Genomic DNA, 16,780 nt, shown 5'->3' with positions numbered 1-16,780 from the left:
CTTGGCGATACATTTTGGATTCATACGTTCATGTATGCGGTGTGATAAAGGTCACGCAGATTTGACTTTGGTCACCTTTGGATGGCGGTCTGTCCTCTTTTCTGTGGCAGCAGCTAAAATAAGACGTTGCATCTTATCAGACTGTGGCCAATGAATGGACCCACGTTAGTGTTGATACAATCCAGTTTCATACATTCACTTTCTTTTGTCCTGAATCTTGCCACCTATATGTCCTTATACTCCTCTTCAATCTGATTTGAATAATGACTGATACGGCGTGAGTCAGCAGAATTCCCGCCTGAATGATATACTGCAGGCACCGCATGCCAATCGTAAATTTTTGTGCGACGCCATGTTGAACGTGGTTAGATGCACACGAGGTCCACATAAGAGAGAATTATGCTCTAGAAGTAACCCACCACATTAGACTGGAAGATCCCCACCTCATAATCTATGCTCATTCTTTGGTACTCGCACCCGCTTGCTCGCGTCGACATGACTTGTCGCAGTGGAATGTCATTTGAGTTATCTGGACTGAGAGACATGCGTTGGATCATGATGTGCGATGCTTAGCAACCAATGGCATAACCCACCGACTCGATTCACCTGTACTAGTTTGTGTGTCGTAGAAAAGCAAACGTAATCGACCCGTTCATTTATTGATATACAAAAGAAAAGGAGAGTCTCAAAAGCAGAACGTTTCTTCTTTTCTAGTTATTTACAGATTGTATCAGCGTGATATTGTCGCCACGCATCATAATACGGCCTACAGACAGCGTAAAACCACGTTAGACACTCTGCATCCAAGCCTCTGCCAAGGCCTTTTTATTCCTCCCATCATTCCACCGTACCTAATGATCTTCTCGATTGATCCTTTGTCGTAACTTCTTCAGCATTATCGAGTACGAGATTCATAAATTCGTCAAAACCCTATTTCGAATGAATCTCCTGTCAGTCATTTGCATTTTCGCATCACTTCATTTACGCGGTTTTGGTAACACTTGCAATAATTTGACCCTCGATTCTCATGTCAGACTTTTCAAACAGCCAGATCTGGACTCTCGCTTTCTATATGTACAGAACAATAACTGTTAGCTAGCTACCGAGGATATAACTTGACCATGAATAGCTTACGCTCTGCAGATATCTGAAGATCAGGTTCTAAATGACAAGGATAAAAAAAAATAACATTAAGCATTGTCAAGAAATTAACACAAATGGTTTTCTGTGCCGTTCCCATCAATCTACAGGTTTGTGCACTTACAATGGGCTGAACCATAATCTTTTGTACTTTGGTCGACATGTTGATTGTTGTTTATTTGCGCAAGTTCAAGATGCTGCACGCTTGGATGGACAACGAAGAAACGTAGTCGCTCTATTTTTTGTTTTGGTATTTTCAGTCTCCGACCATTTCAGAATCCGCCTATTCAAAATGATGGCATCGTATGCGGCTGCTGCCCTTGACGGCGCCCATGACAAAAGCAAACCCCAGAGTGATGTTTTGAACATTTTTTTTTTTCTTGTTCACGAAGATGAGAAAGAAAGATGAAACCCACTAGCAAGCCAATAAGACAACCAAAAAAGAAAAAGAGAACAATAAAATAAATCGACCAAAGAATAGCAAATGCGGAAAAGAAGACGAGAAAATAAAAAAAAGACATTATACACATGGCTGACCAAAGCGAAAAGCAAAAGCAAAAGTAAAAAAGAAAACAAGAGGTATTGGCAAATGGAAAAAAAAAAGTGTATAGACACAAGGGGATGCATCGGGCCGCTTAAATCCTTAGTTTCCCCTTTGCAGTATCACATAAAGGTTGCGTTGACGCCTTAGATGATGGGTCATCTTCAGGTAAACCCCAGCTGTCAAAGTTTGCAGTCAGTCTCAATTTGCAGATCCTATATTGAGGCTGTGATAAGCTGAATACTTACATGCGAATAGTTCGATCATCACTAGCCGACGCAAACATCATTCCGTTGTTCGGATACCAGCTAATACAGTTGACCGTTTTGGTGTGTCCCTCCAACACTTCCAAAACACTCTGGTGATCTCGGCTCCATACATATACACAGTTGTCTATCATGGCCAGTGTAAGTTTCCCTTCCAACCACAGTGTGTATTTCTTTTTTTTTTCTTCGCGGTTTTACCTTCGCTACCGCTTAGTACGAAAGATTCGTCATTGCCGCCCAGTGTGGAACGAATGATGTAGAATCCTTGCTTTTGTCCGCAATATCTTCGTACCAGAGTTTCTTCATCAAGATCCCACAGATGAACCTCTTGTGATTCCTGGACATTGACCAAAGCGTAGCGTCCATCCCGACTCAAGGTCAACGAAGTGATTGTTTCCATTTCAGGGATTTGACTAGATACCAACATACGTAATTAATTTGACGTGTCCGCCGAGTTTCCGTACTCTCTGTTTACGTACTACTTCTCCCGTACAGTGAAATTGTTGATATCATAGACACCTATACACTTCTCATAACTGATGGTGACGAGACGTCTACCATCACGGGTGATTTGTACGTCGAGGATCCGCTGTGCAGGCCAATAATTTTTCATGCTTCCGTCCACGTTCTGTCATCCGTCATGAGAGTCACGTTAAAAAAATGTCGCATTCTATGTTTCATGCATTCCGCTTTATCTACCGAAGATAAGGAGACTTACCCATAAGCAAAGTGTCTTGTCACACGCTCCGGAAATGAAATGTTGACCGTCAGGCAACCAGGCACAACTTGTCACTTGTTCTTTATGACCCGAGAATGTGTGTAGTAACTGGCCAGCCTAATGAAATAACACAGACATTAGTTCGGACTTTCTCCACGTCACATCCGCCAGTCTACCTACCATGGGATCCCACAGCCGTAACGCGAAATCACATCCACATGTCAACAGCTTGGTATCATCTGGTGACCATGCACAGTAAGAGCTATGTTCTTGTGGTCCGGACAGGACTTGAAGTTTTTCAAATGTCTGCACGACCATCCAAGATCAGTCGATTGCATGTTATGTCCAATTTTTTGTATCCACCATCTTACCTCCACGTCCCAAATAATACATGTCTTGTCTCTAGAAACAGAGGCCATATATCGTCCATTATGAGAAAATGCAATGTGCCACACCTCATCCTGATGACCTTCGAGCACGCGGATTGTTTTTGAAGGAAATCGATTTCTATATGGAATGTGGCGGATGAGCCGAGGTAATACATCAAATGGTCATGCTATTGGCAACACTCACTTATCGCATGCATGGTCGGCAAATAATGAATAATGAGCGTCAATACTATCGTGATAGAGGCATTCCCGTCGTTGCCAATCAAATGCTTGATTGATTAATGTTAATAGCCGTGCTTTCGGAATCATCGTCGTAGGAGCAATAAAACCTATAAATGGACCATCGTTAACAAACCATCCATCCATCAAAGCTCACGATAACCGTCGCACTCCAAGCTCCTCCTTCTCTAGGTATGAGGTAGTCAACTTACGTTGTAATTCTATGAGCAAGTTTTCTCTTGATGTTCCATTGGCACCATCCCACTGTGCTTGTGATTTCACGTCGGCAGCCGATGAACATAGGATCAAGCTGTCAAACCATCAGTGTGGTTAGAAAGATTCGTTTTCGGCTTCCGATTGAGCTCACTCAAAACCACCACCACTTTACCTTGATAATTCATGCAGTCGATCCACCTGCTGCCCGAGTGGTTGAAGTTCATTCCGTAATACGTGAAGCGCCTTCATCACTTTTCTTGCTTCTAGTAATTCCAAGAAACGTTGCTGTCGCAGCAGAAAGATGGCTTCGGCTGGATTGGCGGAAGGTACGAGAGCTAACGTTGACAGCAATGATTCTGCTAAAGCCCAATCTCCATTTAAGACGGCTTGACGAAATTGACCCACTGTTTCTGATTCCAATGATACCCCAGAATCGCGTTGTAACTGATCAGCAGCATCCCTTTTTTTATACACAGAATAAAAGACGTGACCAAAAAAGAATAAAAATGAGGGAAAAAAACAAGGTTAGTACGGGAAAGGGAGGTTGGAACATGATGTATAAGTGGTAGCGTACCGATAACCGAGGTCTTGTAATGACTGAAGAATGAGACGAACAAGTTCACCCTTTCGTACTCTACCTAAAGAGTCGTCTTTGTCCAACTTGCCGTTGGTTTGATGAGTGGGCTGCTGTTCAGCGGTATTATTGATGGTAATCTGCATGGAGGACGGTTCGGGAGAGGTATAATGCAAGCGAAGGCGTTTACGTCTTGGGGGTGATAATAGGGAGGGTAATTCCGATGCGGAGGAATAACAAGAAGAAGAAGAGGAGGAAGAAGAAGGTGACGATGGCGGAGATTGCGCAGCAGAGGCTGCTGACTCTTGTGATAAAGATCTACTCGTGTTGAACGTTTTTAACAGGATAAGAAAGACTGGTACGTTATAAGTGATCTCTGGAGTGGATCACTTTTTCTACAGCTTTCAAAGTTGGGCGTAAAAAGACAAGTCGATGAAGGACAATGACAGGGAACAAGAAGTAAAAAAAAGTAGAGAGAGAGAGAGAGAGAAAGGGAGGAAAAGGATTTGAAAGATTGGCTATTTTTTTTTTTTTTTTTTTTTTTTTGCGTGCAGAATTTCGGGAATGACCACATGCACGCAAAAGTTCATGGGCAAAATGCAATATGATTTTGGAGATCCGCACCCCTTGAGTGCGATAGGTGATCGAGTTCTCCATGATACATCCTACTATCTATTGCACCATATATATTGTACATATATATATACTATTTCATTTTTTTTTGTATACTCTATCAACTACATTTTTTTTTATTCATGACACCATACAAACCTACCCATATCGTCATTTCGTTTTGCATCATTTTTTTTCCTATGCTGATGATCTAAAGTTTTATGTAGAATTTTTTTTCCACACGTTGATCACGCGACTTGGCGCTTGAACCAGTCTTTGCTTTCCAGTGGACTTGGTGGCGAGAAAAAAGAACAGCAGTGTCTGTGTCGACTGCTGTATTTAGTAATGATGCGTCCAATGCTGATGACGGCTTATTCTTCGGAAAGCCGGCGATTATCGTCGGTGGTCGTGCCTCTGCTTGCATGGTGCATTTTGCCTGACCACTTTTTACTCCTTTCATATTCCCTTTTGGCCCACTTTTAGAAAGCAGCAAACAAATCACATACATATAACGAAAAAGAAAAATATCCTCCCTCTTGTGGCGAAAATACATAGGATGCGTTAAGCGGGCCCGCTTTTTGATAATTTGTTCCGCGGTTGATCATTGGTTGCCAATTGGCAAAAACTCTTCACATCTACAAACCCTACTTCTTGGCGATAAAAATCTTGGCGCTTTAAAAGCCAGAACGGCTCGATATTGGACTGATGGACAACAGGACTTGGATTTCACTCATGCCACAGCAGCGGTTGTCAGTTTTTTCCTATTTTTCTTTTGCTGGTTCGCAGCAGTGGTTCCTTGACCCAAAGGGCTTCGGAAGTTGAAAACGGGGGCAACGACAAGTGGGGGCATGTGCGTGAGATTCGGCAACCAGTGAATGACGTTGTTGAGCAGTCCCAAGTCACAATAAAGTAGCGGGTCCTATCATTTCGATGCATCAACTTTTTGTATGCTCTCAAATCAGAGTACCAGCATGAATGACCAACATATAAAATAGGTTAAAATGGGTGATATGAAAGAAAAGGAAGGTGAAAGCACATGCTTTTGCTGGGATTCCCAGATTCGAGACTCATTCGTCAAGAAAACTCTCAGATTTACCAATTTCGGTTAATGAACTTTCCTTTTACAAAGCGAAACTTTTCCAATGATGCTTTTTTGAACGACGTGAGAACTCGCTCACCGTTCTTTTTTTTTCTTGGCCATGCATTTCCTTTTTTTCATCAGCTATTTATAACTGTGAATCGTTTTTATTCATATAAAACGCAGTGTAGAAATATGAGTTCGGTGCGAGTGGCTCGCAACACAAGAAGCGGATGTAGCACTAAAGAATCTCAAAGAAGAAAAAATAAAAATGCCGACTCGTGTCTTTTTTCATTCCGGTGTGCATCATTTCATCAATGAAATACGAATTGCACAATTAATCCAGTAGACCATTTTAATCCAGCAAACCCAGTAAACAGTTGAATCTAGTGGGCGGGGCTGAGATTTGTTTGCGAGAAAAAAAGGCACTATGTGTGGTCTCCGCCGATTCTAGTCTGTGGAATCAAAACAGCGTTTTCGTTACACAAACCATGGTAAACCTGAACGCCATTTTTGGGATCTTATTTTCGCCAAGCTATCCCCATCCTATTTCAAACAACTAAAAGTTTAGTGTTAGCCACACACCCAAACTACTTATGCGAACCAAAAAGTATAATAAAGATCGGTCTGTGCGTTGGCAGTAGAGTCCGATCGTTGTCAGGAACACTTTTTGATCTGACGTCTTATTCCCTTATCAACAAGAGGACCCTGGAGATAAAAAAAAAAATGAACACATTTCGGCCGAAAAAAAAAATCGTTAAAATAAACAGCGACCACAGGACCTCATGGTTTCCATATACAGACAACGCTAGCTCGTTGTCAATTGCTATTGCCAACGATCGTCAAGTTCACAACGTCTCACCAATGCTACCACCGTAACCAACCAAATGATAAACCATCCACAATGACCTGTCCATTCACCCATTTCTCCATGCCCACCCTCAAATCATAATTCCCAACCGTAGTTTGCTCCATCATCAGAAGCCATAAGTGCGATGCTTTATAAATAGGTGTTTTATTTGGTCATGACATTAAGATTCAGAGGGAAAAAGAAAAAAAGATCGGCAAATAATTTCCAAATCGTGTGCGGTTTTTGGAAGTTTGGTTTGAAATAGAATTAAAAAAGTGAGACAATAAAAAAAACAGTAAAGTATTTTACATCAAGGCCATGGCAGCGACACCAGCGACAGCAAGGGCACCGAAAGTAGCGGTAGTCTTACCGGCAGCGCTGTCCTTGTTGGCATCAGGAGCAGTGGAAGGGGTGGTGGAAGCAGAACCGGAACCAGCCTTATCAGTGCTCTTATCGCCGGCAGCACCGGAAGAACCGGCACCAGAGGCAGCGGGGGAAGCGCTGGAAGCAGCAGGAGTGCTGGCAGCAGAAGAAACATCCGAAGGAGCAGCGCTCTTGGTGGTAGCAGGAGCAGTGGAGCTGGCGACGGCAGCAGAGCTGGAGCCAGAGCCAGAAGCGGTCGAGTTGCCGGCAGCACCATCACCAGCCTTGATAGTGAACTGACCAGTGTATGCGACGTTGGGAGAGTTGCCCAATTCGAAAGCGTAGTCATTACCGGGTTCGATATCGGCGGGGATGGTCCAGTCGTATCCGCCGGCGGCAGTAGGCACGTTGGTGCCAATGTCCTGCAATTGGGTCAAAGCCTTGGGATCACCGCGGGCAAGCTTGATAACGGGAATGGTATCGACTTTGGGGTCAATCCAGGCGATGTGAGCCTTTTGACCAGCTGTGTAAACCTGACCGGCAAGGGGGGCGGTGATGTGAACAATCATTTCCTGAGCGGACACAACAGCAAGAGCAAGAGCAGCAATGGCAGCAACAATCGACTTCATTTTTTCGGCTTTTTGGGATTTCTAAAAGGAAGGACAAAAAGGAATGACCATTCCCGCTCTTGTTGAATCTCAGGTTTTTATACTTTGTTGGCGAAGGAAAAAAAAAAATATCACATCCTCGTCCGAAAAAAAAAGGTGCAATTGTTGACCCGAGAAGATCGACCCAATCACCAATCCGCGGTATCCATTTTGAACTCGTACAAAATAATCATGGATCGTCCTATATCCCATTTTCTCCTTCAGATCATTCAAGTGTTACTGTGTTACTATTCTCCCTTACTTTCACGAACTTGTCTAAAGCCAGAATAAGATAACGTGTCTACCTTTTACAATGTATCACATAACATAATCTTCGCGAACACAAATGACATTACACCTTGTTTCCATGACTAAATGGACCTAGTATCTTCCTATTGTTCTTCTTTTTTATTTATCATCGCCCTATTTCAATTGTGCTTACTCTTTTGACCGAGATTGTCCAAGAAGTAGACGAGTAAACCATGATGATCCGATCCGTGGCCCTGAAGAAAAAATGTTGCTGAATGAAGAATAAGCAGTCTCTAAAAATAAAAAGATGTTTATAATAGAAAAACATCATGGTCATAAGATTGGATCCTGATGAGAAAAAATAACATACATATATAACATCAACGATAGTGCAATTGGATTACATCACTGCATCGCCAACCTGCGGGTTCAACATGCCACCCGTCACCATATGTTGAAAAAACAAAACAATAACCCAAACGTCTCGTCCCGTTCCCTGTATCGGAGAGTCGGTGTAACATGTGCAGTTGGCCAACGAACAACCGAAGGGTAGAATCATCGGCGTTTCTATACCGAGAGTGCCCATGTTGCACAAGCAAATGAACGATGCAATTCTTACAGCGAGAGCGGTGAATCTTGTCATTTTATATGTCCGTAGCAGAAAAAGAAATGTCGCTTTTACGATAAATTGTTGGCCTTTGAGTCTAGCGATTTTGTCCTTTTGAAGAAATTCTTCATCTGATGAATAAAAAGGTCTTCTTCATTAAACTGGTTGCTGCTTAGGCCAACTTTGCTACAGTTTGGTCACAATTTGTCTCTTTTCTACAAGCTGGTTTTCGGCTGTTTCCCCTCGTCGCTTTTTGATTACACGTATTCTCTTCGCTTCCACCTATACAAAAATGAGAGGACAGTTGACCTCCGGGATAACTTGCATTTTTCCGTCAGACTCGAAATGATTTGGCAATACATTATCCCAGTGGCTTTCCGACGCCGAATCCGACCCAAGCAACTATCAACAATAACTGTTTGAACAAATCTGTATGTACAATACGAGATGCGTAAAAGTGGAATTTTTATTCAAAGGCAGCTCACTGATGTTGCTTTTGAACTGTTGCGTCTCAGGTGCATAAAATTGCCATTCACTCCAAAAAACCGAAGAGCATGACGTCACGCGGAGAACAATGAATATGTCCTGAGCCGACGCTGACAACTGTCGAAGCTTTCAACAGTTTTGTGAAAGTGAATGGATAACGCTGTAATTGCCCTACGCGGATATCATTCAGTTGCCGACGTTCGTGACGCTGTTGCCGAATACGGACGGAAGTTTAACATCGTACTCGTTGACAAACGTTCCAAAGACCGTGTAATCTGGTTCACTTGCACGCATTACGGAGACTGTGGAATTCGTAAGGGTAATGCCGACGATGACGCCGTGGAGGACCAAGAAGCTGTAAGTCAGCCTTATATCACGCGGACAATTCAAGCCAGAAAATCGGCTGCGAATGCTTCATCATTAGGCGCTCAAAAGTCGCGTGAAATTGGAGTGAATTTTGGAACGCAAGTCGTACAGATGTACTCTTTTTTATCATCTTTCTTTCGAGAGCTCGCAATTGAGAGTATGCCGTCGTCCCTCCTATCAGTGATAATTTCATGAACCTCATGACTTGCAAGGAGATTCTATGGCCACCGTCCATCCATGGGCGTTGGTCTTGCTGGAACGCGTTCATGCCTTGGAAAATGGTCAACGTCAATCGCCAATATGTCAGTGGATCAGAAAGACCCTTTCATTTTTGAACGTGCTCTCGATACCGGTTTCCGGCCTTATTCCGAGTTTCTCCAAGCCCTCCCCGGTATGGAACGGGCTTCCTTTCGTAATCCATTACCGAAATGGACCGATTTTATTCGGAATGTCCTCGTAACCTTGCCCGCGACTACACGCCGTTCGCCCTCAACAATGTTTCAATCAGTCTTCACGCTCGCCGCAACGACCATCAACTATCCGAATCCGGTTTCGCCTCTCGGGTATCACCCGACCACTGGATTTCTTCCTTCTGCATGGAACGCCAATTGTTTGGTGATATACCGGAATCGATGCCCAGGACTAATGTGCCAATCTTGAACTTGTTTGAACAGTTCAGTTTAGATTACGTAGGACCTCTACAAAGGTCAAATTCTGGTAACAAGTATATCCTGGTCGCTATGAGCAGTTCTATACGCTTACCGAACCAAGGCACACGAGGTGGTGCGTGTAATCTCCCTACGAACTCTTGTACGGACAGGAAGCGCTACCCGCTTCGGTTGACCCGCAAGAATCGGGACGCTCTTTATAGGTTTCAAGAAGCTCGTGAACTTGAGAGAAGATAGGGACGTCATCCGAAGTCGATTTTCTGTGCTGGGTCAAATGGTCTTCGTGAGGGTATCGTCCCTTCTTCCGAGACCATCGTATTTATCAGCGTATTACATGACTTATTGGCGGACACTGCGTCCTTTATCACCCTCCGCATTGTTAACATGTTCAAGGCCTCCGGCATCTGCAGCCCGCCTCCCAAACTTCAGGCTACGGGCCCTTCGCTTTGTTGGATCCAAAATCCATGGTCGATCACATAACAAAACAACGATCATTCGTCGTCCATGTCAAAGCACCGCTTAGATGTGTCCTTTGTGCAAAAGAGAAAAATCGACGAATTGGATTCTGTTGATGAACAAGTAGAGGCTGTATTAAAGCGGAACAGCCTACAAGCAAGCAACCCTCTTTTACACATCGCGAGGCGACCTTGACAACCACGGACTCTCACGCTGCGGGTCAAGCGACCCAAGAGGATAAGATGATGCTGGCCAAGTTGCGTCGATGGGTTCCCCCTCGTATACAACCATGACAGTATGCAATACGGCTCGATCGATGCGGGCACATCCAAGTTGTCAAGTCCAACGCTTTTCCGTTCCCAGTCAATGCCGTCGTTGTACTTGCTTAGACCGGTGCGAAAAATTCTATCATCTGTCGACTTAGACTATGTGCCGTTCGGTGACAACGATTGCCTCGCAGTTGGAGTTACAGCCCTTGACAATCTGGACATTGTCGAACCAAGAGTTGAGCCAAACGTCAGTATCCCAAGAAAAAATAGGGTCCTTGCTTTTCAGGGAAATCGCTATCCAAGTTATCAGAAATGACGAAAACGCTGTATGAAGACAGTTATGAAACTGCTTACGAAGGCAAAAAAAGTTTCAATTATTCATAACATATTGGGCAAGATCCAGTTACTCTTTTAAGTTAATAAAGATCAAGAACAAATTGTTATCATTAACAACAGGCCACTGAATAGCCAGTTAACGGATCTGAAGAATGGCCTCGGAAAATTGAACAGATCAGCAAAGCGTTATACGATTAGGATGTTGTTCTCATTGGCTTACCACGTTTAATAGCTTAAATACTATTTGTATCCTCTCCTTTTCCTATTCATCCTCTACAACATCATTATCCTCATCGTATCAGTCATCAAAAGAACAATCAGCCAATTGATCTATTCCCCATTTAATACATTGTCGTGATTGTGTAATCATCCGGGTTTTATTTCTCGGGACTCTATAAGATTTTTTCATCTAAACACTGTGCCTTTAAAACTCTCGGTGCCTTTAAAGTAGTGTATAATCGCCTGTAAGAGAGAAAGCGTGGGCGGAACAATCCGTTAATCCACTTCCTCGAATAATGATGATAGGTGTTCGGCCTACGGCCTCCGCCACAAGAACCATTATTCGAGGAAGTGGATCAACTGATTGTGGCTCCAGAGCAGACAGGTGAGATGGTTGCAACGTTAAGGCTGTAAAATATGTGTTTGTTTCGTGAGATAGCTGATAAAAATGATTGAAAATGGCTTTGGATGACCATGCGCCATTGGGACACGACCTCGTCAAGGGAGGCACCAGTATGATATTCATAATGAACACCGATAGGTATTTATATGGTTCCTGAGTAGTAGCCTCTTTCAAGGTGAGTTTCCGATAGAAGAACGATGTCTTGGTCTGAGGAGGAGATGATATCCAGATTAATGGACGGACATTATTCCAGGTCAAATGAGAGGTCGAATTGGTGACGGGCCGTGTCGGATATGTAACTGATCATGTTGGATTACAACAAGCAGCACGAACGGCTCGAGTGGAGCCTGTCATTTCATTCGAGACCGGAGTGACTGATCGTCCATTTGGGTTGTTGCATCATTTGGCGCAAGGGGTCGTCGGCCGGATTGACTCGATGGTACATAAGACATTTGGAGACAAGTACCCGTGTGAAGACAATAGTTCTAGATAAGTCGAGACAGATTCGTGAGATTGGGGGTTTGAGTGCCGCCAAAATTGTTCACATAGGCGATCGCGGTCATATTTCGCAATAAATTTTGAACATTATCTTCGGAGGGAGGGTAGGTGGTCGTTCTCCAAATACTCACAGCTCCTTCCAGTTGATGTGTTGCTGACGGTTGGTGAAGCTAGGCCGTGCCAGGTGGTGTTCGCCGTGACTATCCGCCAACCTGATCGGGGGCGTCTGTAAAGACTTTATGTTGGAGGGAGGTTGGCAGACAGCTGAGGCCATTCCAGGCTCAAAGGCTATCTGTCCACCATTGTGAGTTTTTGGAGAGCCGTGTCGGGGAGATGGATTCGGGATGACCAGGACAGACAGCGTCGCACAGGCATGTTCTTGGCGGAAATTAAATGAGGTGTTATGAGACACACAGGAAAAACCGCAAGAGTAAGCAAGCCAATTTACAGATTGCTGCATTGGGGACGACGGATCAAGCGGAAAGCTTCGCGACGTAAGTCTCGAATCTTGCTGGGTGGAAGATATATGCACATGTTGCGGTTGTCGATGTTGAAGCTGAGGCGTTGATAGTCTGCGAAGGCGTGAGGCTGGATTTGGTGTCTTTGACTAAAAATCCGACAGAATAGAGTTTGCGTAAAACCAGTTGGATGTGACGTTTGGGAAGTGACAGAGTCTCGTGCGATGATGAGCAAAGTCGTCAAAGTAAGCGGAAATGTGCATGCCTTTGCGTTGAGCCGATTTCGGTAGAGGACGACGAAAAACCTTGGTAAAGACCAGAGGGGCTGAGTAAGAGACCGTAGGAAAGCTCCCAAAACTGATACAGTTGGTCTTTTTATCCGAAATGTAGATAGCGTTGTGAAATTGAGGGCGAGGATATGTTAAAAGGCGTCGGTGAGATCGATTCTGGTTAGGTAATAGTCTGGGTTGATCAATTTGCATACGGTTTTCAAGGATTCCATCTTGAAATGCCGGAGTCGGATGTAGCGATTGAGAGGCTTCAGGTCGAGAACGGGAGGACGTTAGCGCACCAAAGTGTGAGCTCTCGAAAGAAAGATGATACAGTGCTTTAATGCTTAGATCCACCCAGACGAAGAATAATGCGTATTAAAAAAAACAAGAAACACCGATGCCACGGGTTCATCATCGCTCATTGAAAAACAAAAAAAAGTCCAGGTCACCTCAAGCGGAGTCCTATTTCTCCATGTCATGTGTGTGTGTGTCTTGCCAGCAAAAATTGAGTGCAACAAAATAACGCCAAATAAAGCGTCCGACAAAAAAGAAGAAAACCTGATCGCATACCTGTGCATATACCGGTGCCTTTATCTGACGTATACATCACGTTGCTTTAATCTAGCAGTCGATAATTTCTGCAATTCTTCACATAAATCCTCGATGATTTATTGACGAAAAGGAGAACACAATCCTATTTCCTTTTCATTATATGAACCTTTTCTGATCCTTTTTTTTTCTTTTTTCGTCTGTGCTCCCCCACTACCCAAAGCGCGCGTTACTTTTGTCTTTCTTTCATTTTTTTTTCGCGCTAAGCCTACCTACTTGTTTTCATACAGGTCCCATCTTGCAGTTTCAAAGGGCGGCAACTACTTTGCTTCACCCTTGCCTCCTCCCTCTTCCTTTTTTTTTATACACATCTACATTTTTCTCCACTTTTTAAAAGTAACCATAGTCTGAAACCTGTTTCTGTGTCTCCTCCTTTACAGCAAGCATTCATTTTGTTGCGGATAAATTATACCATGGACATGGCTCATGACGACGATAATGTTTCCATTATGTCCCCTCCTTCGCACAGGGAGGAACTACTGGACGAAATTCAGTTTGGTGCTGAAGAATTCTCAGAAGAAGACGTGCTGCCATTTCTACTTCAAGCTCAAGATATTATAGCTAAACTTGAATCAAGAGTGATAGAATTAGAAACTGATTTATCTGTAAGTAAAACATGGTCGCCATCCATCCATTCACTGTTTCTCTACCCCTTTTTTATTTACCGAAATGAACAAGATGAAAGCTAATGTTGTACTGTGAATTTCAGGCCATTCATCGAAAGTATGAACATGATCGGCACGATTGGTTAGTGGGACTTTCACAGAAAGACCAGTATATCCACCACTTGTCCAGCAAACTCCAGCGGCTGGAGTTCAACAGCAAAGAAAGCATCGTCCTTTTGTCGGATATGGTTTCAGAAGAATCCGCCTCTGAACTCAGCGAACAAACCGTCACCAATCTTACCTTGTGCTTAAATTATCTGCGACAAGCGCAACAAGCGGCCACACCAGCCGTGGACCCGCCCACCGCCTATCACGATGAAGCAGAGGATTTGGAAGAAGGCGAACTGGAACGCCGTCAAGCCGCTGCCAATGAATGGCGACGACGACAGGAAGCCGCGGCCGCGGCCGGGGACACAACCGCCCACGATTTTAATGCAACCACCTCCGAGAACTGGTTGCAGCATATTCATCCTGTCGATCTTATGGACGGTTTAGATCCTTCCCATGACAGTATCGACGGCTCCGATACCTCACGACCCACAATAGCTGATAACGATTCTGTACAACAAACCAGCGGGGTCTTTTCTACCACCACCTCGGTTTCTTCCATGACACGTATTCCCTCTACGGAGGAGGATCATACCATACCTACCCCTCACCCTGCCCCTCGTACAAGTTATGTCCCCCACGCCATTTCGGCTCTCGCAGATACCACTTTTTGTGCCAACTGTCGACAATTGTTAACCCAGCTTGATCAACAAATTGAGCAGAAAGCATACCTGAAACGTGATTTAGCTTCCCTGGCATCCGCTTTAGCCGAAGAAGAACAACTCCGAGTCGTGGTGGAACAAGCCAAGGAAGCCGTGGAAGAGGACGTGGAAGAAATTACCAGTTCGTTATTCACTGCTTTGAACCAAATACTGATGGACGAAGTCACCGATCGTGACGGACTGGTGCGCATGAATCGGGATACCGATGGCAAGTTCGCCGGAGTGCTTCAAGCGTGGGATGTTCGAGAAAAACGATTAAAACAAATGAAAGAATTACTTGTGGAACTGGATTCCGTTACTCACCAAGGCAACAGTTACGCTTCCCGAATCCCGCAAGAAGACGAACTCACCAGTTCCATCTCCAGAATGAGTTTCCACGGTCGTCACTCATCGGGCTCTTTTAGATTTTCGGGTCTTAGCCAAACTCTCGTCCCACTGAACGCTGAAGAAGCGATCCAAGGTTTATCGAACAAGACTGTTCGAATCGATGGCTTGATTTTTGATGAATTCCAGAAACACCTGAAAATGTTGAGCTCGGCTTCTCACGTTGTCATGCCTTCGACTCCGTTTATGAAACGCGTCATGACCGAAGATATTGATCCCTGTTTATTCCAAAATGCCGGCTCGTCGTGGTGGAAATCGCCGTGGTTCAAACGAAAACTGATTGACGCCATTGCGAAAAACAAGTGTGAAATTCAGACGTGGTCGGGTGCATCCATGTCCACGTTTTCTTCCTCCTCAGCCTCGTCCACGTCTACTTCGCCTTGTGCGAGTCACATCAGTATGGCGTCTTCGGCTCCCGGAACTCCCATTGTGAACCAACCACCTCCCATGCCCCCTAAGAGCAAGTGTACTTGCTGTGGATTGCTGCGTGTTTGCGAATTCCGTATGCGTTTGCATTCTACTCAACCGCCGACGTCCAATGCAACCACCATGAAACAGCAACCATGGCTTCCCATTGACCGGTTCTGTCGCGATCGATTGGTGGCCGTGTGTGATTTCTACAGCTTTATTTCCCACTTGCGTCAAGGATTAATGCAAAGCACACCGCCTATGGCCATGTTCAAGCAATGTCTCCACTTCCGCCGTCGGATGGCTTTGGCCAAAGTTGGTAGTATGGCCCTGTTTGATGAAGATCCACGCAACATATATTATCAAAAGAGCTCTTCCAAACGACGATCTCGATCTTCCAAACGTGAAAGTATTGTACTCGACCATTCCGGCAGTGGGAGTGACACCGGAAGCATTGTCAGCGTAAGCGATATTCAAGGCATCGATGGCACCAGCCAAATTGTGATTGTTCACTAGTGCAATGATGCCCTTTTTTTGACTTTGCTTTTCATGTTGCAGCATTGAATATCCTTTGCTTTCTCATTGGTTGCCTTTTTGTCAACCACCTATACATATATATTTTTTTATATATACCCTTTATTCTCTTGTTTTCAAAGCTGTATATCCTTCCCCTGTCATGATATCCGTTTCACTAAATGTATACTGTCGTTCCTTTTTGAAACACCTGTCCTTGTTTGCTTTTTGGTTCATCTTGAAAGTCATTCGCCCAATGATGAGGGGAAATAGCCGCTTGGCACCAATGAAAAGAAACTTGAAGCGAAGACAGTGGTACTGTAAAGCGTTAATCGCTTATTTTTAAATGAGTTGGCGCGGCAGATACAGAGTGATAAGCGGAGAGCAATACGTCCTATCTTATTTAAACCCACACCCTTATCTTATACAGCATGCAGCGGCCCCAAATATAAGAGAATTAAAGCCAAGGGGAAAACTGACTTTGTTTCTATTATAATTTTTTCGTTTATCCTTTACGATTAGAAAGCAACC

At 44.2% G+C, this 16,780-nt stretch overlaps 7 protein-coding genes across 7 annotated transcripts; 3 read left to right on the top strand and 4 right to left on the bottom strand.

The window, feature by feature from the left end:
- Positions 1–624: 624 nt before the first annotated feature.
- On the bottom strand, positions 625–1,338 carry BYT42DRAFT_552662 (small nuclear ribonucleoprotein-like protein E). Its single transcript, XM_051566405.1, has 5 exons — positions 1,265–1,338; positions 1,135–1,161; positions 1,006–1,068; positions 852–930; positions 625–766 (listed from the first exon to the last, which is right to left on the bottom strand). Exons 1-5 carry the CDS (start codon positions 1,301–1,303, stop codon positions 711–713), a joined length of 264 nt encoding a protein of 87 aa, XP_051428452.1. The 5' UTR covers positions 1,304–1,338; the 3' UTR covers positions 625–710.
- Positions 1,339–4,327, bottom strand: BYT42DRAFT_552660 (WD40-repeat-containing domain protein). The gene is made up of 11 exons (XM_051566404.1): positions 4,064–4,327; positions 3,662–3,949; positions 3,486–3,583; positions 3,239–3,383; positions 3,037–3,172; positions 2,846–2,971; positions 2,666–2,782; positions 2,427–2,575; positions 2,146–2,360; positions 1,930–2,074; positions 1,339–1,860 (listed from the first exon to the last, which is right to left on the bottom strand). Exons 1-11 carry the CDS (start codon positions 4,207–4,209, stop codon positions 1,776–1,778), a joined length of 1,650 nt encoding a protein of 549 aa, XP_051428451.1. The 5' UTR covers positions 4,210–4,327; the 3' UTR covers positions 1,339–1,775.
- Positions 4,328–6,491: 2,164 nt separating this feature from the next.
- On the bottom strand, positions 6,492–7,811 carry BYT42DRAFT_23528 (uncharacterized protein). Its single transcript, XM_051562639.1, has one exon. It carries the CDS (start codon positions 7,593–7,595, stop codon positions 6,909–6,911), a length of 687 nt encoding a protein of 228 aa, XP_051428450.1. The 5' UTR covers positions 7,596–7,811; the 3' UTR covers positions 6,492–6,908.
- Positions 7,812–9,105: 1,294 nt separating this feature from the next.
- BYT42DRAFT_609677 (uncharacterized protein) lies at positions 9,106–9,409 on the top strand (the record flags this gene model as incomplete). The annotated part of the gene is made up of 2 exons (XM_051571297.1): positions 9,106–9,312; positions 9,380–9,409. The coding sequence occupies 2 exons, from the start codon at positions 9,106–9,108 to the stop codon at positions 9,407–9,409; spliced, it is 237 nt and encodes a 78-aa protein (XP_051428449.1).
- A 170-nt stretch (positions 9,410–9,579) lies between these two features.
- BYT42DRAFT_23522 (uncharacterized protein) lies at positions 9,580–10,484 on the top strand. The gene has a single exon (XM_051562637.1). It carries the CDS (start codon positions 9,750–9,752, stop codon positions 10,224–10,226), a length of 477 nt encoding a protein of 158 aa, XP_051428448.1. The 5' UTR covers positions 9,580–9,749; the 3' UTR covers positions 10,227–10,484.
- A 1,427-nt stretch (positions 10,485–11,911) lies between these two features.
- Positions 11,912–12,937, bottom strand: BYT42DRAFT_23513 (uncharacterized protein). Its single transcript, XM_051562636.1, has 2 exons — positions 12,302–12,937; positions 11,912–12,157 (listed from the first exon to the last, which is right to left on the bottom strand). Exons 1-2 carry the CDS (start codon positions 12,628–12,630, stop codon positions 12,028–12,030), a joined length of 459 nt encoding a protein of 152 aa, XP_051428447.1. The 5' UTR covers positions 12,631–12,937; the 3' UTR covers positions 11,912–12,027.
- Positions 12,938–13,435: 498 nt separating this feature from the next.
- BYT42DRAFT_552652 (uncharacterized protein) lies at positions 13,436–16,702 on the top strand. Its single transcript, XM_051566403.1, has 2 exons — positions 13,436–14,114; positions 14,219–16,702. The coding sequence occupies exons 1-2, from the start codon at positions 13,923–13,925 to the stop codon at positions 16,250–16,252; spliced, it is 2,226 nt and encodes a 741-aa protein (XP_051428446.1). The 5' UTR covers positions 13,436–13,922; the 3' UTR covers positions 16,253–16,702.
- Positions 16,703–16,780: the final 78 nt, after the last annotated feature.

The sequence above is a fragment of the Radiomyces spectabilis genome, assembly GCF_025331425.1.
Source record: "Radiomyces spectabilis strain NRRL 2753 chromosome Unknown BYT42scaffold_1, whole genome shotgun sequence".
NCBI classification, from domain to species: Eukaryota; Fungi; Mucoromycota; class Mucoromycetes; order Mucorales; family Radiomycetaceae; genus Radiomyces; species Radiomyces spectabilis.
Note: the sequence above shows the minus strand (reverse complement) of the source record. Positions and strands in the feature narration are given on the sequence as shown.

What these genes read in the sequence shown, in the direction of transcription:
- BYT42DRAFT_23522 (XM_051562637.1), top strand. Translation starts at nt 9,750, where the DNA reads ATGGACCGATTTTATTCGGAATGTCCTCGTAACCTTGCCCGCGACTAC.
- BYT42DRAFT_23528 (XM_051562639.1), bottom strand. Translation starts at nt 7,595, where the DNA reads ATGAAGTCGATTGTTGCTGCCATTGCTGCTCTTGCTCTTGCTGTTGTG.
- BYT42DRAFT_23513 (XM_051562636.1), bottom strand. Translation starts at nt 12,630, where the DNA reads ATGCAGCAATCTGTAAATTGGCTTGCTTACTCTTGCGGTTTTTCCTGT. An exon ending in CACATCAACTGGAAGGAGCT is followed by an intron (nt 12,158 to 12,301) that starts GTGAGTATTTGG and finishes CGACTTATCTAG; the next exon opens with AACTATTGTCTTCACACGGG.
- BYT42DRAFT_552662 (XM_051566405.1), bottom strand. Translation starts at nt 1,303, where the DNA reads ATGTCGACCAAAGTACAAAAGATTATGGTTCAGCCCATT. An exon ending in GAATCGAGGGTCAAATTATT is followed by an intron (nt 931 to 1,005) that starts GCAAGTGTTACC and finishes CATTCGAAATAG; the next exon opens with GGTTTTGACGAATTTATGAA. An exon ending in TCAATCGAGAAGATCATTAG is followed by an intron (nt 767 to 851) that starts GTACGGTGGAAT and finishes CGCTGTCTGTAG; the next exon opens with GCCGTATTATGATGCGTGGC.
- BYT42DRAFT_552660 (XM_051566404.1), bottom strand. Translation starts at nt 4,209, where the DNA reads ATGCAGATTACCATCAATAATACCGCTGAACAGCAGCCCACTCATCAA. An exon ending in CGACTGCATGAATTATCAAG is followed by an intron (nt 3,584 to 3,661) that starts GTAAAGTGGTGG and finishes ATGGTTTGACAG; the next exon opens with CTTGATCCTATGTTCATCGG. An exon ending in TTCACTGTACGGGAGAAGTA is followed by an intron (nt 2,361 to 2,426) that starts GTACGTAAACAG and finishes GTTGGTATCTAG; the next exon opens with TCAAATCCCTGAAATGGAAA.
- BYT42DRAFT_552652 (XM_051566403.1), top strand. Translation starts at nt 13,923, where the DNA reads ATGGACATGGCTCATGACGACGATAATGTTTCCATTATGTCCCCTCCT. An exon ending in AATTAGAAACTGATTTATCT is followed by an intron (nt 14,115 to 14,218) that starts GTAAGTAAAACA and finishes TGTGAATTTCAG; the next exon opens with GCCATTCATCGAAAGTATGA.